The sequence below is a fragment of the Bos indicus genome, chromosome X (genome assembly GCF_029378745.1).
Source record: "Bos indicus isolate NIAB-ARS_2022 breed Sahiwal x Tharparkar chromosome X, NIAB-ARS_B.indTharparkar_mat_pri_1.0, whole genome shotgun sequence".
Classification (NCBI taxonomy): Eukaryota; Metazoa; Chordata; class Mammalia; order Artiodactyla; family Bovidae; genus Bos; species Bos indicus.
The window spans coordinates 94,004,328-94,026,544 of record NC_091789.1 but is presented as its reverse complement, the minus strand read 5'-3'; the positions used below and the strand labels follow the sequence as shown (position 1 = coordinate 94,026,544).

The following is a 22,217-nucleotide window of genomic DNA, read 5'->3' as shown; positions in this document are numbered from 1 at the left end:
AAAATAAATAAATAAGAAGTTGTCACTCCCATTTGAAAAACAAGAAAAGGCTAGAAAAAACTGGAAAATCAGTAACTTTTCCAGGGCTCACCAGAGAGAAATATAAGGTTGCAAAGGAAATTCCAACCCCCAGATCTGAAGAGACAGGTTTATCTGAAAAGACATCGAGAAAGATCTGCTTACCTGGCCACTTAAATGGCAATTCTGACTAATTTCTGAAGGCTGAGTATGGACTTACATGAGAATAAGAAACTTCTGAGCCTATACTTCGGTGTTCTCAAAGAAAGATCTCCTCCAGACTCTGATGAAAAGGTAAGAGTTATCATTGTGAAATAGGCCAAACAGGTCATTCTAACAAAGGCCTATGCTCCAGGGGAAAATACTTTGCCTGAGACTTATCCCAGGTGGGGGAAGGGCATTCTTCCCTCTCCAGCCCCTACCCCAGCCTCCTAATCTCACCTAAGGGGAAAAAAAGCAAAGTCAGTAGGGGTCTGGGCTTCCAGGAAATGGGTTGGAAATTCTGACAGGGGTAGGGGACAGGGAAAACAAAGTGCTATACCACTGGATTATATTTTGTGAAGGTCAAATACAAAACACAGGTCCAACAGACACTGCGATTTAATCAGAAAATTATAAAATAACCTATTCCCCTATACCATACCACCATACCAACAGGGCTCCTGTATACTGGCTCAGAAGGTAAAGAATCCAGCAGCAAAGACCTGTGTTCCATTCCTGGGCTGGGAAGATCCCCTTGAGAAGGGAATGGCAACCCACTCCAGTATTCTTGCCTGGGAAATCCCATAGACAGAGAAGCCTGGTGGGCTACACTCCACGGGATCACAAAGAGTTGGACACGACTGAGTGACTAATGCTTTCACTTTCATACTTAATAGCAGTGAATTACAGCTGCAAGATACAGAATGGAGTGGTGCTTAAGGAAGCTCAGTCAAGACAGGAGACAAAAACAAGGACACTAGAGAGATTTAGCCCCCTAGCACCAATGATTACACCAAACATTAAACACAGCCCAACTCCTAGCCAGTTTAACATAAATCTTAACACAAGAGAATTAAACTAGAAACCTACAGAAAAATAGCTGGAAAATGCCGAAATACCTGGAAATTAAGCAACACGCTGCCAAATAACCCATGGGTTAAAGACCTCTCAAGATGAATTTTGAAATATTTTGAAGTGAAAATGAAAATACAACATAACAAAATTTGTGGGATACAGCAAAAGCAGTCCTTAGAAATTTATAGTATTAAATGTATATATTAGAAAAGAAGATCTAAAATCAAAAGATCTGACCCTCACCAAAGAAGACATACAGATGGCAAATAGCAAATGAAAAGATGCTCATCATCATTTGTCATTAGGGTAATGCAAATTAACAATGAGATCCCACTGCACACCTATTAGAATGGCTAAAATCTAAAACACTGACAATACCAACTGCTTGCAAGGATGTGGAGTTACAGGCACTATCAATCATTGTTGACGGGGAAACAAAATGGCACACCCACTTTAGAAGACAGTTTGGCAATTTCTCATAAAACTAAAAAGTTTTATCACATAATCCAGAAATCACACACCATATATTTACCCAACTGACTTGAAAACTTATGCCTAAGGGAAAGCTCACACACAGATATTTGTAGCAGCTTTAGTCATAATTGTCAAAAGTTGGAAGAAACCAAGATGTTATACAGTAGGTAGGTGAATGAATAGACTAACTGTGGTATAGCTGGACAGTGGAATATTATTCAGCAATGAAAAGGAATGCGCTATCAATCTACACAAAGACATAGAAGAGCCTTAAATGCATATTGCTAAATGAAAGAAGCCAATCTGAAAAGTCTACACACTGTATGATTCTGTTCATAAAGAAACTCTCAAAGTGTTAGTCACTCAGTTGTATCCAACTCTTTGAGACCCCCATGGACTATACCCCACCAGGATTCTCTGTCCATGGGACTTTCCAGGCAAGAATACTGGAATGGGTAGCTATTCCCTTCTCCAGGGGATCTTCCTGACCCAGGGATCAAACCCACGTCTCCTGCACTGAAGGCAGATTCTTTACTGGCTGAGCCACCCAGGAAAGCCCAAAGATATCCTGGAAAAGACAAATTTATGAAGATGAAAATGGATTGATGGTTGCCAGGGGCTCAGAAGGAAGGACATTGAATAGGTAAGACATGGGATTTCTCAGGGCAGTGAAACTATTTTGCATGATACTGTAATAGTAGATACACGTCACCATGTACTTATCAAAATCTATAGAGCTTTACAGTACAAAGAGTGAACCTTAATGTATGCAATTAAAAAAAAATCCCAGGATGGAATGCATTAAGTGACAAAAGAATCTAATTATATTACAAATTTGTGAAACAGCCTCTCTAAAAGGGGTAAAAGGAAAAGATGCTGACCCAAGTAACTAGAAATGGAGTTTTTAAAACTAAAGGCAAAAGGAATTTTGTATAAGTGCTTTACTCTAGTTGATAAAGTAGTTTCCCATGAAGGATATGGGTTAACAATTTGAAATCCATGCATGCACATTGGAAATGAACAGTTAAAAACTGGATGGTGGATGGTGAGAGCCATGTTTCTCACTACCTTAAGGGGAAGGTTACAGTCAAGTAAGGGAAGAAGGCAAGAATGAACCATGTGTTAATGGATTAGAATTAGAGACATCAGTATGATCTCATGTTTAGCTTAATATAGATGCAGATAGTTAAATATGTAGGTCAGTATACACATATATTTGTATTTCCTTACTGAGTGGGCCTAGAATCAACAACACCCCAATAGGAAAAAGCACACTGAATGCCCAGATCTTGGTTTCTAATACCAACCTCCACTGAAAGGAACCAGGGCTCCTTGGAGAAATGGCTGATTCTAGGACTGAGTCAGGAAATACATAACATGGGCCTGGAGTATGTTGTACCAAAAAGTAAGTAAGTGCTCAAGAAACCTCCACAGTAACAGGGGTATGTCAAAGGGAAACAGAGCCAACTGAAAGAGCTTTGAGTGGACAGCTAGAAAAATTTGAATAAAATAAATTATTATGGATTATAGTCCAAAGTATTAAACAAATGAGTCCCTACTGTTATAAATAAATGATTAAATAAATAACTGGGAGAGAATAGAGAAATCTCTAATGAAGAACAATTCCAAATAGTATCTTTAGATACTCCACCCTCAAGGAGGTAGAGAATAACTTCCTTATTCTTAAGTGTCAGCTATGCAGTGACTTCCTTCCAAAGAACACATTATGAAAAGGATGAAAAAAGTGTAACTTCGCAGTCGAAAAATTGATAAATACTGCCTCATCCAAGTGATCAAGGTGAACATCAGCAGTCATGAGTCATACTGACAGCATATACCTTTGATATGAATGTGGTAAGAAAGACATTTTACCTCTAGTCTTCTCCCCCAAGTTTCAGTCTAATTATGAGAAAAGCATCAAACAAATCCCAGTTGAGCAACAATCTACAAACACCGGGCCAGTACTCCTCAAAACTGTCAAGATCACCAAATAGAAAGGAAGTCTAAGAAACCATCACAGCCAAGAGGGGCCCAAGGAGACACAATGACAAAATGTAATGTTGTATCCTGGATGGGACATTGGGTAAAAACTCAGTAGATCCAAATAAAACATATACTTAAGACAACAATATAAACATATAAATGGGGGAGAGATTATGGGGTGTACATTCTAAAATCTGACCAGGTATTTTCCCATTAAGGAAACTTTAAAGCCTTTAATGCCTGTGGACCATCACCATACACCCCATTTTATGGGTTCAGCATATAAAACAGGTGAGGTTTATGGCTCCACAGAGCTTCTGATATCAGTCACTCTTTTTTCAAGCTCAAAAAGCAGTAATAACAATTGCCATTCTCCTAGGATAAGTGTTTAAAAAATCTGCCTACATTGCAAGAGACTGGGGTTCGATCCCTGGGTCAGGAAGATCCCCTGGAGAAGGGAATGGCAAATCACTCCAGTATTCTTGTCTGGAGGATCCCATGGACAGAGGAGCCTGGTGGGCTACAGTCCATGGGGTTGCAGAGAGTCGGACATGACTGAGCGACTAACACTATTACTACTACCACTGCTGCTGCTGCTACTTCTATTACTAGGCCAAATGTTTAGGGAAGTTTGAATACCTTGAGGGTGATGGATCCCAAATTCCGTTTCCTTCTCCTTCTCGCACCATGCACACAAATTGCTTGAGACAGTTTGGGAGAACCTAACTGAAATGATGATGGTAGGTTTCTCCATTCTGGTTTTTTTGTTTTTTGTTTTTTTTTTTTAACAGCAGGGCAGAACAAATAGAACTGTTTCACAGCTTCCATGGTGTATTTCACACACTGTCATATTTTTTCATTTTAAATGAGTTTTTTTTTTTTTTTTTTTCCTTTCCCTGGGACATCCGGAGCTTATGCTGAGGCTGGCAGGGGTGGTCTGGGCATGTGCTCACATGTGAGGGAGAAATGGCCTGCCTATACTTCACCTGGGCTTGTAAGTTATCTCTGACATTTCTGGTCTGTTCTCCATGTCTAATTGGTCTTACTGATGCTCACTCCAAAATTTCTCCAGAACTCATTCTTCCCCCATCTCCATTCCTGCTGTCTTAACTCAGGCCTTTGCTCTTTTGCCTAGATTGTTCAAAACTAACAGTTTAATGGTCTTCCAGTCTCCAGCATACCCTTCCCCTGAATCCATCCTCCACACTGCCATACATTCTCTAAAACATCGATCTAATCACATTCCTCTGCTTTTAAATCATTTGGTAACTGCTTGGTTACAAGGTAAGGTCTAAAAGCTCTCCCAACCTATCTCCTGCTCCAACTGTCACCATCCCCACCCTTGAGTCTCATGCCCCAGACTCACAGCCTCTGTTTTGAGCAGAAAAGGGTCTCTCCTGCTGCTGCTTCCTCTACCTGTGCTGTACTTTCTGCCAGGAATCTCTCTTCATTCTACAGTTAGGGAGTAGCAGCAAGGCAGGCTAGGTAGAAAGATGAGGAAGTGAGAGGAAGAAGGGTATCGAAGAACATTACCAAAACAGCACAGTTCATATCTGGGTATTCCATAAAATACTGAATGCATGCATGACTGAATTGCTGACAAGTAGTTCCAGGCTGCGGAGGCAGGCAAGTGAGAACAGATGGACTACGAGAATAGCTCTGAATTTTTTCCTGTTACTCAAACCCTTTTTCTATTTGCCTCCTCCTCCCGTTCATTCAGATCTCTGTGTTTATGTTTCTTGTAATTTACAGACTACTATAACACTACCTCAGATGCATTTAACCGTGCCATGCATAATTTATTTATTCATTCCTCATAAATCAGCCCCTCCAGCCATCTGGAAAGCAAGAACCACTTCTACTGCCTTTAAAGTTCCTTTTAACTAATCTTCTTAGTATGTGCTATTGTGCCTGGTTCAAAATGTAATATTTTATGCACAGTTTCACCACCAAATATCAAGGACTTTATGACCTTTCTTTTCTATTGCTGTTGTCATGATCATTAGGAAATGCTGTGTGAAAACATTAAAGTAAGAACAACTAAAAAGCAAAGCAAGAAAATTATATCATTACAGAGTATTGTAAGTGGACTGATTTTTGTGCGTGGTTCATGGAAAATAGCTTCATTATTATATGGTCAGACTCTGGAAACCACAAGTAGTAATTCTGCTGTGAAGGATAGTGAAAAGTGAAGGACTAGTCATGTAAAACCATATTCTACAATCATAAGCAATGTTAAAATCTTGCCTGCCTTAGTTTTCTAGTTTATTAAATGAGAATAACGGATATTCACCCCATCACCTACTGAGAGCAATATGAACACACAAAAAGTGCTTTGGTCATATAGATGCCATATGAAATCATTTTTCATTAAAAGCAATGATGATAACTAAACTACTCTGGTTTAACCAGAAGGCTTAAGTAGAGGTAGCCAATTTTAGTTAACAGATACCCTAACTGACCACTTCAGTAGAGCCAGTAATTGACATAACTGATTCATTATGGTTATAACTACACATAAATGGACATGATACACAAATGTTCCTTTTATATTAGTAGGCAAATAGAAAAACCCACCAAATACTAAGCTATGAGTACCTCCCTCTTATGAACTTTAAATTCAGGGGTCTCTTCTACTGTCACTGCCCTGAGGTAACTTTACCAGGCAAATTTCTTTATCTTTTTTTAAATGTTTTATTTATTCATTCATTTATTTTTGGCTTTGCAGGGTCTTCATTGCCGCGCAAGCTCTTTTCTAGTTGCGGGGAGTGGAGGTTACTCTCTAGTTGCAGCGTGTGGGCTTCTCATTACAGTGATTTCTCTTGTTGCAGAGCAGGGGCTGTAGGGCGTGTAGGCTCAGTAGTTGTGGCTCCCAGACTCTAGAGCACAGACTTAATAGTTGTGGTGCAAGGGCTTAGCTGCTCCACGTCATGTGGGATCTTTCTGGATCAGGGATCAAACCTGTGTCTCCTGCACTGGCAGGCAGATTCTTTACCACTGAGCTACCAGGAAAGCCCCTTGTTATCCTTTTGAATTCATGTTTTTCATATTGGTATATTCATCCCAAGTTGTTCGCCTCCCCTCAGAGAAGCCTTCCCTGACCATTCCAACCACAGTATTATTCTCGGTTATCATCTATTGTCATAATTAACTAGAGAATCTGTCTGTTTATTTATCCAACTAGATCTAAATTCCAGATCAGCTTGGATCTTATCTATGTTAATCCGGCCACTGTATTCTTAGTGCCTATAGCAGTACCCGGTTCATAGCAGGTACTCCATGAGAATGTGAAAGAGTTTGTCCTCACAGTGACAATAAAGTTCATTCAAACTTCTCAGCATGACATTCAAGACCCAAATTTACTTATTTAGGCTTATATCTTCCATTTTATATCTCTATATGTTTGCTGCTCTGTAAAAGCTTACTTTCTGCCTTGAATGCTCTTCCTCCTACCTAGTAACTTATCTTCCAAGGCCCTTCTCAAACACACCTTTTCTGTGAAATTTTTTCCAGTCCTACAAACACACACACACACACACACACACACACACACACACACACAGAATGCGTCCTCTGCTAAGTTCTTATAAGAGCTATAGCACTTATAATATAGGGTTATAATAGACATAAAATAATGATGATGATAGCTAACATTTTATTGAGCATTAACTTGATACCAGGTACATAAGCATTTTATATATTATTATCTCATTTAATCCTGAAAACAACTCTAAGAGATAGATACTGTCATAAATAGTTATGTTTCTGCTAGCTAGAATCAACTTCATGAAGGCAGGTATGGTGCCTTAAAGCCTTCCTAATTCCCAGAACCTAGAAAAATATCTGCAATGTCATATGCCCTTAACACAAATTTGCTAAATAATGAATTCTGACAGTAGTTTCTTGCCTCCTGACTTCACTTTGAGAATGGCAATCCCAGTAACTTAAAGAAACAGACAACAGTTTTAAGTACATAAATTTAATCTAGATGCTCATGTAAAACTTTTTTTAAAAAAGGAAGGTATCTTGGAATCCTGACTCTTCTCTTTTTCTTACATTCTATATCAAATGCATAAACTGTGCCAAACTTGGAGACTTTTAGATAATGATAAAGAGGGCTTCCCTGGTGGCTCAGATGGTAAAGAATCTGTCTGCTAGGCAGGAGACCTGCGTTCAATCCCTGTGTTGGGAAGATCCCCTGGAGGAGGGAATGGCTACTTTCTCCAGAATTATTGTCTCCTTGGACAGAGGAGCCTGGCAGGCTACAGTTAATGGGGTCATAAAGAGTCAGACATGACTGAGTGACTAACAGTGAAAGTTACTCCTATCATGTCTTAATGGATGTTGATATTAGAGACTTTTGTAAAATACGATGTAGAGTAAGTAAATTGCCTCTGTAGCTGGAATCTGAATAGGACTCTTTCCTTTCATCTGATATTACTTGATAATGTTTTAAAATAATTATTTTCTTTTCAGAGACATGAAGCAGTAAATTCACTTTGCTAAAGATTATAATGTCCACCTCTTAAGCAGCTTACACATAGGAACTTCTGATTTTTTTTAATGAAAAACACACATTTATATATGACAGTTCATACAAAAATGCTATGCTGTTCTGAAAATACTTTAATTGATTCTACTACTAAATCTGAAAAACTCTTGGGATTTCCTAGAGCCATAAAAATGTTTGGTCTGAAATAAACAATTTATTTATCCACTAAAAAAAATAATTTAATCTTAAAGTGATACAGTCCTTTCTAATTATAACAAGAAACTAAGCAGATACAAAAGGGTTATATACCTAGCTATATACAAAATTTAAAATATTTGAAGATTAAAAAAACAAAGCTAACAAAGGCAAACCAGGAAGAGAAAAAATATATTTTCAACCTACATTAGACAAAAGATTAAGAATAATAATATGAAGTGAAAGTTGCTCAGTCGTGTCTGACTCTTTGTGACCCCATGGACTTAGTCCATGGAATTCTCCAGGCCAGAATACTGAAGAGGATAGCCTTTCCCTTCTCCAAGGGATCTTCCCAACCCAGGGATCAAACCCAGGTCTCCCACATTGCAGGTGGATTCTTTACCAGCTAAGACACAAGGGAAGACCAAGAATACTGGAGTGGGTAGCCTATCCCTTTTCCAGTGGATCTTCCCAGCCCAGGAATCAAACCGGGGTCTCCTGCATTGCAGGCAGATTCTTTACCAACTGAGCTATAAAGGGCTCTTATTAAAAAAATAAGATAGCCCATTAGAAAAACAGGAACATTGTATGAACAGGAAACTTTCAGAAAAAGAATTTTTTTTTGTCCATGTCATGGGGCTTGTGGGATCTTAGTTCCTCAACCAGGGACTGAACCCAGGTTCCTGGCAGTGAGAATGTGAAGTCTGAACCATTGGACCACCAGGGAATTCCCCAGAAAAAGAAATTTAAATGGTTAATAAACATGAAAATATGCTCAAGCTCAATAATTTAAAAAAGTAAAAATTAAAATAATGGGGATATATTTATTTCATCATATTGTAAAGATGAAAAAATAATTATAATATTTAGTACCAGTAAGGTGGTGGGGAAATACACACTCTTACACACTCATGCTACAAAAATGCTCTCATACACTTAAAAGATACACATCACACACACACACAAATAGCAAAATACTGTAAACAACTGAAATGTGTATCAATAAAAGCTTAGTTAAATAAACTATGCTATATCTATCCCATGAAATTATATGTAGCCAATGAAAAGAATGACATTACTGGATAACCAAACAATATATAAGAGGAATTCTCCTTTCATAAATATATTCCAGATAATAAAAAAAAAAAACAACAATTATGAAAGGGGGAAAGGATTTGAACAGACATTTCATCAACGAGGATATAAATTTGGCAAATACGCACATGAAATGATGTTCAAAATCATAAGCCATTAGGAAAATGAAATTAAACCATCATGAGATAACACTACACAGCTGTTAGAATGGTTAAAATAAAAATTATTGAAAATACCAACAGCTGTGGAGAATGCAGGACAAGTGGAACTACCTACCAAATGTGGCTAGCTCAGATGCAAAATGGTACAGCCACTCTGGAAAATGGTTCAACAGCTTCTTATAAAGTTCAGCACACATTTATCACATTATTCAGTGATTTCACTCTGGGGTATACTATTCAGCAAGGAACGAACAACTTGGGTGAATCTCCAAAGCATTAAGCTGAGTAAATGAAGTCAGTCTCAAAAGTGGACATACTGGTCTTCCTTGGTGGTCCAGTGGTTAAGAATCTGCCTGCAAATGCAGGAGACACATGTTTGATCCCTGGTCCAGGAAGACCCCGCAGGCTGCAGAGCAACTAAGTCTGTGCACCACAACTACTGAGCCTGCACTCTAGAGACCGAGAGTTGCAACTACTTAAGCCTGCATGCTCTAGGGCCCGTGTACCACAACAAGAGAAACCACCACAATGAGAAGCCCATGCACCATGACGAAGAGCAGCCCCACACGCCTCAACTAGAGAAAGCCCACACGCAGCAACGAAGACCCAGCACAAAAATGCAAAATAAAAAGTTGATATACTATGTGACTCCATGTACATGACATTCTCGAAAAGGAAAAACTATGGGCCAGAGAACAAATCAGTGGTTACCAGGGGTTGGGGGTAGGGAAGGTCTGAGTGCAAAAGGTAATAAGAAGGAATTCTTTGGAATTGTTGAACTATTCTATATCTTGTTGGTGGGAGGGGTTACAAGTAATCTAAGCACATGTTAAAACTCATAGGATTGGGTACAAGTAGATAAATTAATGCTATTGTATATACATTAGAAATAATTTTGAAAAAGATAAATTATCATCAGGAGTAATAATACCTTCTATTTCTCCATCTAAAGGAGGAACATCATCTCTCATGGAGAAATCCATGGCTGTCCCTGGTATGTCCATCAAGTCTTCATCACTGGAGCTACTTTGGAAGCTATTGAAACTTCCCTGATGAAAGCCTCTGTGATCCATGGCTCCTGCGCAAAAAAGAAAAACAGGTTTATTACAGTGAGTTCCAAACCCCTTACTGCTTATTCCTTTTTTATTGTGGTATATACACATAACAAAATTTACCACTTAAACCACTTTAAACTGACAATTCGATAGCATTCAGCACATTTACAATGACATGCAATCATCATCACTCTTCATTTCCAGAAATTTTTCATCATCTCACACAGAAACTCACTATGCAATAAACATAACTTTCCTTCTCCCTCTTACCCCAGCTCCTTATAACCTCCATTTTCTTTCTGTCTGTGGATTTGCTAATTCTGGATATTTCATATAAATATAACCATATAATATGTGGCCCTTTGTGTCTGGCTTCTTTCACATTTTTTTCAAGGCTCAACCATGCTGTAATATATATCAGTCTACATTTCTTTTCAGAACTAAATAATATTCATTGTATGGATATACCACATTTTATTGATTCATTTATCAGCTGCTAGACATTTAGGTAGTCTTCACCTTTTGGGTTACCATTTATTCATATGTCTTATTTTATGTTATTATTTAAATAATATAGACATGCAAATTATTTAACATATTCAGTTACCCTCCAGATATAACGCACTGCTACCCTTACCATGTAACACAAGAGACAATTCTCCACATGGACATCACCAGATGGACAACACCAAAATCAGATTGATTATATTCTTTGCAGTCAAAGATGGAGAACCTCTATACAGTCAGCAAAATCAAGACCTGGGGATGACTGTGGCTCAGATCATGAGCTCCTTATTGCAAAATTCAGGCTCAAATTGAAGAAAGTAGGGAAAACACCAGGCCATTCAGACAGGAACTAAATCAAATCCCTTAGGATTATACAGTGGAGGTGATGAATACATTCAAGGGATTAGACCTGATAGAGTACTAGAGGAACTATGGACAAAGGTTTGTAACATTGTACAGGAGGTAGTGAACAAAACCTACTCAAAGAGAAAGAAATGCAAGAAGGCAATGTAGAAAAAACAAACAAAAAAAAAAAGAAGGCAATGTAGTTCCAAGAAGGCACAATAAAGGACAAAAACAGTAAGGACTTAACAGAAGCAGAAAAGATTAAGAAGAGGTGGCAAGAATACACAGAAAAATTGTACCAAAAAGGTCTTAATGATCCAGATAGCCATGACGGTGTGGTCATTCACCTAGAGCCAGACATCCTGGAGTTTGAAGTCAAATAGGCCTTAGGAAGCATCACTACAAACAAAACTAGTGAAGGTGATGGAATTCCAGCTGAACTATTTTCAAATCCTAGATGATGATGCTATAAAAAGTGCTGCACTGCATATGCTAGCAAATTTGGAAAACTCAGCAGTGGCTACAGGACTAGAAAAGGTCAGTTTTCATTCCAATCTCAAAGAAATGCAATGCCAAAGAATGTTCAAATTACAATGCAATTGCACTCTTTTCATATGCTAGCAAGGTTATCCTCAAAATCTTTCAAGCGAGGCTTCAGTATTATATGAACTAAGAACTTCAAGATGTACAAGCTGGATTTAGAAAAGGCAGAGAAACCAGAGATCAAACTGCCAACATCCACTGGATCAGAGGAAAAGCAAGGGAATTCCAGAAAAATATCTACTTCTGCTTCATTGACTACACTAAAGCCTTTGACTGGGTGGATCACAACAAACTGTGGAAAATTCTGAAAGAGATGGGAATACCAGACCACCTGACCTGCCTCCTGAGAAACCTGTATGCAGGTCAAGAAACAATAGTTCGAACTGAAGACAGAAACGCGGACTGGTTCAAAACTGGGAAAGGAATATGTCAAGGCTGTATATTGTCACCCTGCTCTTTTAACTTATATGCAGAGTACATCCTGCAAAATGCCAGGGTGGATGAATCACAAGCTGGAATCGAGATTTACCAGGATAAATATCAACAGCCTCAGATATGGAGATTATACCACTCTAATGGCAGAAAGTGAAGATGAACTAAAGAGCCTCTTGATGATAGTTAAAGAGGAGAGGGAAAAAGCTGGCTTGAAACTCAACACTCAGAAAACTAAGATCATGGCTTCTGGTTCCATCACTTCATGGAAAATAGAAGGAGAAAAAGTGGAAGCAGTGACAGATTTTATTTTCTTGGGCTCCAAAATCAGTGCAGACGGTGGCTGAAGCCATGAAATTAAAAGACACTTGCTCCTTGGAATAGAAGCTATGTATGACAAACCTAGACAGCATATTAAAAAGCAGAGACATCACTTTGTTGACAAAGGTCTGTCTAGTCAAAGCTATGGTTTTTCCAGTAGTCATGTATGGATGTGACAGTTGGACTATAAAGGCGGCTGAGTGTCCAAGAAACGATGCTTTCAAATTATGGTGCTGGAGAAGACTCTTGAGAGTCCCTTGGACAGCAAAGAGATCAAACCAGTCAATCCTAAAGGAAATCAACCCTGAATATTCATTGGAAGGACTGATGCTGAAGCTCCAATACTTTGTCCACCTGATGCAAAGAACTGTCTCACTGGAAAAGACCCTGATGCTGGGAAAGACTGAAGGCAGAAGGGAGAAGGGATCAGCAGATGAGATGGTTGGATGGCAACACCAACTCAATGAACATGAATTTGAGCAAACTCCGGGAGATAATATAGGATGGAGGAGCCTGGCATGCTGCCATCCATGGGGTTGCAAAGAGTTGGACACAACTTAGCGACTGAACAACAAGAAGGACACATAGGAAACTGAATCTCTCAGACTTCCCTTCTGTCACTCAGGAAGAACTGTCTTTACTCTTTATTGAAGAAAAAACAGTTTCTCTACTTTGCTCTGGATCTGACTGAGATAACAGATTTCAGTGCCTTATCCTGAGTATCCTTATTCTTTAAGGAAACCTACTATCTCTAGCTCTCATCTCTATCTTAAGCTCCAGAAACTAAATTCCCAAGAACTCCCTATACACTTCTTTTGCTGTTTCAGACCCAACAGGATGAAGATCAGAAACAAGCAGAGATAACCTTAACCTAAATACAAATAATAACCTCCAAACAAGGCATGTTCCTTGCCCTCACCCCTCACATCAACTTTCCCTTTTAAATGTAGATAGTATCAGAGTCAATATCTGCACTTAATATTTGTCTAACTCAGGGATTTACTATATTCAACAAACCTATAAAAGCACTCAATCTTAACAGTAGGTATTCCAGGTTTCTAGAAATCTTAACAGAAAATGAGCACCCTTTTAGCTGATGAGAAGAACTCGAGAGATTTTCTTTGTTTAAATTCATCCAACACCCATGAATTCCAGTGACTAGCACTGAAAAGCAGGCAAAAAAATTTGTAAAACGATGCAGAATCCTTTCCCTCTCTCTTCACTGGTTACATGTTTCATCCAGGAAATGATTTAAAATACACAGTTCCAGCAATTCTACATTAGCCACACAAATCATAGGAAGAAAAAGTATGAGGAGTCCAAAAATAATTTATATTTGGCTTTGGAATATGTCCTGTAGTCATATTTTTGGAGGGTGTACCTATTGTTCTGGGAATTCATTAAAACAAAATAATGACACTACAAGATGAAGACTCAACAAAGGAGAAGCTGGAAAACTTTTCCATTTCCCCATAGGGGCCTTACAAACTCCTTCCTGTAACCCACTGACACAGAACAATTTGGCTAAATTGAGCTGCCTCATTTCAAACATTTCCTGCAGCAGTTATCTGGTTCAGTGTTTGGGTTATAAAGTGCTTCCTTAATAAGTATAGAGAAATAAAGTATCAACAAAAGAAAAGTATAAGAACCAAGCAGATCAAGCAAAACAGATGCAACAGACTGGGGGTTCAACAGAGAAAATAACCATAATCAGTAAAAATCAAAGTGGTGTCTTGCCTGTGGATAATACATTATGGTAGTTTTTGGTTTTATTTTGCAGATATAAAACAGTTCCATAGGAAAAGTTAAGGCAGCAGAATACTGAGGAAATACTATAAAGTTCCTACAGTTGAGATTTGATCCTGCATTTAGTTTAACTCCAAGCCTATTGCTCTCTCCATAATATTTTGGGGCTTCACTATGAGATACAGTCCAGAGAATGGTACATCTGGAATAAATCAGATCTCTAGATGGTCACACACGTGAGGTCAGCCAGAATTTAGGGTAGACCAGGAACAAAGGGGATTTGTTTTATTATCCCAACTAATGGATTACTATAGGGCTTGTCACACAATGGAGGGCTATAGGGGAGGGTAAACAAGGAAAAATGTTGTTTGGTTGATATCTGCATTATATAGCTGACACTTTCAGTGCCTTTTGTCACCTTCTTGCTTAAAAAATCACAAGCTGGTTCCCACTGCCTCTGGGTCAAGTTTACATTTTTTTTTAGCATGGCATTCAGAGCCCTATCAAAGCTAGATCCCATCTTTCCAGACACACTTATCTCTTGCTACAGATTTGTTATACTCCACATAGGCCCTGTACTTCTACATCTCCATGCCTTTGTTCATCAGGTCCAGATATTCTAGCTGAAATCCCATCCAGCCGCCATCCTCTTTTCAGCCTGGTGAAATCCCCTTCAATCCATCTAGGGCCAGCTCAAACAGGCTTTTCCCTCAAAGCCCCCTTTGTTCAGACATCTATGCTGATTGCATAATCTCTTCCACTTGAGTCTTGTGACTACACCATGTCCTTCTCACTTCTGTTGTCTCAACAACTCTAGTGTTGTTCCAGAGAAGGTATTCAATAAACGCTTATTTGAGGAGGATTCTAGTTGGGGAGGAAGGGTGTTAGCCAATCAACATATTTATGTAGCCAACACTCAATAAATCTATGCCTTCAACTATGAGGGAAGAGGATTAAGGATACAAAAAGCATTTGTTACCCTGTCATTGCTCTCAAGGAATTTGTGATCTAGTCGGGGAGTAATAGCTCAGTTGGTAAAGAATCTGTCTGCAATGCAGAAGACCCCAGTTCGATTCCCCTGGAGAAGGGATAGGCTACCCACTCCAGTATTCTTTGGCTTCCCTTGTGGTTCAGCTGATAGAGAATCCACCTGCAATGTAGGAGACGCAGGTTCAATCCCTGGGTCGGGAAGATCCCCTGGAGAAGGAAATGGCAACCCATTCCAGTATTCTTGCCTGGGAAATCCCATGGACAGAGGAGCCTGGCAGGCTACAGTCCATGGGGTCGCAAGAGTCAGACATGACTTGGCAACTAAACAACAACAACAACAAAGGACAGGGTGACTGTCTGTGAGCACATGGATGGAGAGAGATCACGAAGTGCCTGGGAAGCCAAAATGGAGTCTCCTTAGGTTTTGAGGAGCAGTATGAAAAAAACAATTTTAGGAAGCAAGTGTGGTGGCAGCAGCAGACTGGAAAAGAGAGGATGAAAGGACTACGAAGGCAGTTTGCTACTTCTAGTTTCAATGTAGGTGATTTGGGATGGAGGAGGAAGGCGCGAAGGAAAGGAGGAAGAGAAAATATTCCCAACAGTTGCACTGAAAGAGCCAGGTAGGGATGGGGTGAGATGGTGCTAATTGGTGGTATGGCATACTATTAACAGCATCTTTTTTAAAAATTTAAATATAGTTGATGTACCATGTTGTGCCACTCTGCTGTACAGCAAAGTGATTCAGTTATACACATATATACATTCTTTTTAAATATTCTTGCCTGGAGAATCCCCATGGACAAAGGAGCCTGGTGGACTACAGTCCATGAAGTCCCAAAGAGTTGGACATGAATAAGCAACTAAGCACAGCACAGCACAAGTATTGTCTTATCATTAATAGAAAGAACATTAACTCATCCCTAAGAATAACCTTGAAGGTGGTTAAGAACTAGCACATACATAAAATCACCCTTTTTCTGCCTACTATATTTTGAACTACTTGAGGACAAAGTGACTTAAATCTTTGTTACTAAGTACTTGACTCAAAGACAGAACTCAGTAAATAATCTAGTTTATACTTCAATTCCTGATTTAGTTACTTTGAGAGGCAGAAATGAAATGCAAATCTTGGATAGTAGTTTCTGAGGTGCCTTATTTCTTTTTTGTTGATGTTGTTGACATCTATTTATTTTCAGCTTTTACGGTTAGTCTATACTTTAGAACAATGGGTAGCATTTACAGGAGAGAATATCAGAGTAAAAGTAGCAGATGAAAGAAGGACATAAAGGTAGTGTAGCAAAGGAAAAAGTAAGAATAAAAAGATCACTTTATTAGAAAGTCAAGAATTATTTTCAAGTGTTAAGAGGACAGTAGAGACTTAAGTACATTGTCAAGGTTAAAAAGTAAACAATAGAAAACTATTATATAAATAAAAAATAGAGGATGATAGAAGAAGCATATGTATATCATCTATGAGGGAATAAACAGTTACTGTCTAAATTTGATTAAATAAGAAGCACATAAATACAGTATACTAACGCATATATATGGAATTTAGAAAGATGGTAACAATAACCCGGTGTACGAGACAGCAAAAGAGACACTGATGTATAGAACAGTCTTATGGACTCTGTGGGAGAGGGAGAGGGTGGGAAGATTTGGGAGAATGGCAATGAAACATGTAAAATATCATGTAGGAAACGAGCTGCCAGTCCAGGTTCGATGCACAATGCTGGATGCTTGGGGCTGGTGCACTGGGACGGCCCAGAGGGATGGTATGGGGAGGGAGGAGGGAGGAGGGTTCGGGATGGGGAACACATGTATACCTGTGGCGGATTCATTTTGATATTTGGCAAAACTAATACAATTATGTAAAGTTTAAAAATAAAATAAAATTAGAAAAAAAAAAAACAAAAACTCAACATTCAGAAAACTAAAAAAAAAAAAAAAAAAAGAAGCACAGGTATTTCCTAGCATTATATTAGTTGAGGTACCTTATTTCAGAGGTTTGGACCAATCCTTAACCCAAGGCACCTTCTCTACCTGTCAAAATTTTAAGTAAAAATCCCAGGAGGAAATAATAGTGCTTCTTCTCACAGTGTGGTCTTCACGTGGGAGTCACCCTCACAGTTGAGTAGGTGTTAAGAGAAAATACAGGACTCCGCACAGGCAGTAAAAAAACAGCAGTCCTCAAACCTTTTGGTCTCAGGATCCCTTTAATGTTCAAAATTATTGAGGGACCTAAAGAACTTTTATTTATAAGGAGTCTATTAATATCTACAGATATTTACTGAATTAGAAATCAAACCCAGAAATATTTAAAATAAATATTTATTAATGTATTTAAATAAAACAAACTCATCCCATTATATGTTAACATTAACTTTGGGGGGAAAACTATATTAAAAAAAAGTTAGTGAGAGGTATTTTGCAAATCCTTTTAATTTTTTATTTACAAATTTATTTATTTTTTATATTTTTGGTTGTACCACATGGCTTGCAGGATCTTAGTTCCCTGACCAGGCCCCCCCCCAACCCCCCACCCTCCGCCCCATAGTGGAACCGCAATGTCCTAACCACTGGACCACCAAGGAATCCCCGCAAACCTCTTTTTTTAGTACGGTTTATTTGGCTGCACCAGGTCTTAGTTGTAACATGCAGGATATTTTAGTTGTAGCATGTGGGATCTAGTTATCTGACCAGGGATTGAATCTGGGTCCCCTGAATTGGGAGCATGGAGTCTTAGCCACTGGACCACCAGGGAAGTCCTCCATAAATATTTTTAATGTTTGCCTTAAGAGGACACATATTCGATTTGCCATCAGAGCAATGACATGGGAACCTGTCATACAACCTCTAGAAAATTCCACTGAACATTCTTGAGAAAACGAGAATGAAAAGGGGAAAGAGGGTCTTAATATTAATATGAAAATAGTTTTGACTGGCTATCCCTTTGTAGACCTCTTGGGCTCAGGAAGCCCAGACCACTCTTTGAGAATTGTTAAAGGAGAGAAAAAACACAGAATGCATAAACCATACTTGGGCAATACTCACGATTGCTAAGAAGGAAGAAGAGGACAAAACAGTCAGATGAGACCATGCTGATAGATAAAGGAAGTGGAAGTGAAGTAAACAACAAACTAGTACTTCCTATAAATACTTTTCCAAAAGACAATTAGCTTTGATATATAAAGAGATTGTTCAAATTATTGCAACTGAATCCCAACAGAAGAAAGGGCATAAGACATTGGTAAGTAGATAATTTATTAAAGGGGCTTTAAAAACTTGAGAAATGTAACATGCTACCTTCTGTTAGCGTTTCTCAAAGATTCTGTTTTGTTTTGTTTCTGGCTGTGCCATAAGGCTTAGACTTCCCTGTAGCTCAGACAGGAAAGAATCTGTCTGCAATGCAGGAGACCTGGGTTCAATCCCTGGGGCAGGAAGATCCTCTGGAAAAGGAAATGGCAACCCACTCCAGTATTCTTCCCTGGAGAATTCCATGGACAGAGGAGCCTGGCGGGCTACAGTCTGTGGTTGCAAGAGTCAGACATGACTGAGTGACTAATACCACCACCATGAGGCTTGGGATCTTAGTTCACCAACCAAAGATGGAAGCTGCACACCCTGCAGTGAAATTGCAGAGTCCTAACCACTGAACCACCAGGGAATTCCCACAGAGATTCTTCAAATACCATAGAATCCTGTTAGAGGAAGACTTTCAAGAGAGTGACAAACAAGATAGCTAGAGAAGCACCCTGAAGGTCAAGGACAAGAGCCTGCCACTTGTCCTTGAGAAACCAGTCAAAATTTATAGATCACTCTCACTTTGCAATATATGCATAAAACACCAAATAAACTTTAAGAAACTGAATACAGCATTACATTGAAAGGTTTGCCTACTATAAATAAGGAGAGTTTATTCTAAGTACACAAGATTGATACCACAAGGGATCTATCAACATCATTTATCAGATTAATAGATTTTTAAAAGGCCATAACATAATCATCTCAACAGATGTCAATAATGTATTTTTTTTTAATTATAGTTATTCCAGATTGAAATATTTTTTAAAATATTCCAGGAGGAAAATTTGTTTCTTAACATGATACAGAATATTTAAATTAAAACCAAGAAGCAAAATCTCATTCCCCTTAATACAGGATGACAATGATGCCTCCTGCTACCTAGTATATTTAACATGGTAAGATAAAACTTTAAGAGGAAAAAAGTGAAGAATGTATATAGGAAAGGAATACATATCCAATTTTGATGTTTGGATTACATGAATGGAAATTTATACAACTCTAAGAATATTAGCTAAAAATAACTAAAAGTAACAAATGAATTCAGAAATTATAAGGTAAACAAAACAACTGCATTCCCATGAACTATCACAGAACTAGAAAATATAATAATTTATTTATGATAGAGACATAATCTTGAAACACAATGTGCTGCATGCTCACTCGCTTCTGTTGTGTCCGACTCTTTGCGACCCTATGGACTGTAGCCCGCCAGGCTTCTCTGTCCATGGGATTCTCTAGGCAGAATACTGGAGTGGGTAGCCACACCCTCTTCCAGGGGATCTTCCCTACCCAGGGATTGAACCCCAGGTATCCTGCATCTTCTGCATCACAGGAAGATTCTTTACCCCTGAAATGTATTTATGATAGAGACATAATCTTGAAACAAAATATTACCTTAAAATTTATAAAATCCAAGTATGAGGGAAAAAAGAATGACATAAATTGACATGCATCATGTTCTTAGATAGAAAGTTTAAATACAGTAAGAATGAAACAGACACTAACTTGAATTCTGAATTGTATCACAACTATATATTAATCTAGAGTCCCCATGGCATTCTTTAGATAACTTGAAAGACTGATAGTGAACTTCACCTGGAAGAATAAGTAGGCATGGTTACTAGTATATATATTTTCTTAAAAGTAAATATAGCAAACAACCGATCAGCATTTAATCTTGTACAAAGAAACAATCACCAAAACTTTACAGCACTGGATTAAGAATAGAGATTCTACCAATGGATATGTTCTGTTTCTAAAACTTAATAAATGATAAATCAAAAGTAATGCAAAGCAAGCAAAAGCAAATATAAGAACAGATTCAATCACTTTTTAGTAAACAGTTGAGGGACTGCTAGATATCAAAATGGAAAACAATATACAATTATAACATATACCACACAACAATAAGTTACAAGTGAAAATCTTTAGAGTTGATTTTAAAAAGAACACAGAATATTATATTCATCCCAGATGTGGTGGATAGACAAAGTTATTTCTGACCATGGAAAGATACAAAATGAATTAAGTCATATGCAGTAAAATATAACTTTTTGCAACAGAAACTCTCCTTCATTGTTGGTGGGAATGCAAAATAGCACACTCACTTTGGAAGACCGTTTGACAATTTCTTACAAAACTAAAAACACTCTTATTATACGATTCAGCAATCATGCACCTTGGTGTTTACCCAAAAGATTTGAAATTTTACATCCACACCAAAACCTGCACACAGATGTTTATAGCAGCTTTACACATAATTGTCAAAACCAGGGAAAACCAAGATGTTCTTCAGTAGACAAACCATAGTAATGGGAAAATGGGATATTGTTAACTTTAAAACGGGAATTTATTTAGTGAAAAAAATAAATGAGCTATCAAGTCACCCAAAGATATGGAATGCATTCTAAAAGAAGTATAAGAAGCCATTTGGACAAGGCTATATGTATGTATGATTCCAACTATATGACATTCTGGAAAAGGCAAAACTGTGGAGACAGTAAAATGACCAGTGGCTGTCAGGGGTGTGGGAAGAGGGAGTAATGAACAGGCGAAGCACAGAGGATTTTTAGGGCAGTGAAGATATTCTGTATGACACCCTAATCGTGGTACATTGGTTCAAACCCATGGAATATGAAACACAAAGAGGGAATCCTAAGGTAAACTCCAGACTTTGTTAAAAGTGAAAGTGTTTTAGCCGTGTCTGACTCTTTGTGACCCCATGGACTATACAATCTTCATGGACTATACAGTCCATGGAATTCTCCAGGCCAGAATACTGGAGTGGGTAGCCTTTCCCTTCTCATCGTCCCAACCCAGGGATCGAACCCAGGTCTCCCGCATTGCAGGTGGATTCTTTACCAACTGAGCTATCAGGGAAATTATCAGGGAAATTCTGGACTTTAGTTAATAATAATGTATCAATATTGGCCCATCAAGTATAACAAGTGTACTATATTAACTGCAAGATATTAGTAATAGAGGAAACTGAAGTGGGGAAAGTATATGGGAACTCTCTGTACTTTCTGCTCAATTTTTCTGTAAACCTGAAACCACTTTTTAAAAAAAGATCTATTAAGTTTAAAAAAAAACAAAGGAGACTAAATGGGCAGTTTACGCATAAGGAAACTTTTACTCTTAAAAACCATCCTGTGGAACACAGAAATCTCTATTAAAGTTATTTAAACCAATTCTCCAAATTCACAGTGCATCAGAATCCCCTGGAGCGTTCATTAAAACACAGACTTCTAGGCCCCCTACCTGACCTCACCCCCAACTTTTGATTCCTTTAAGGATGAGGTGGGACCTGACCATTAGATTTCCTAATGAGGTCCCAGGGAACGCTGATGCTGCTGGCCCCGTGCGTCAAGAAAAATATAAAGTCTGAGAAAAAGAAAAGCAATGCCAAGGAGTCCCCAAAATGGGGCTATAGGGCACACAAAAATTAGAGGGCACATATAAAACACGTTGAGCCTTTTTTGCAGAGTATATTAGACA

General features: G+C 38.4%; 1 protein-coding gene across 1 annotated transcript in view; it reads right to left on the bottom strand.

Annotated features, from left to right (window-relative positions):
* CLCN5 (chloride voltage-gated channel 5) overlaps nt 1-22,217 on the bottom strand; it is a 183,227-nt gene that overhangs the window by 41,378 nt on the left and 119,632 nt on the right. Inside the window, exon 3 of the mRNA XM_019955940.2 lies at nt 10,406-10,552. Within this exon, the coding sequence (XP_019811499.2) occupies nt 10,406-10,552 (147 nt within the window). The remainder of the gene's footprint in view (nt 1-10,405; nt 10,553-22,217) is intronic.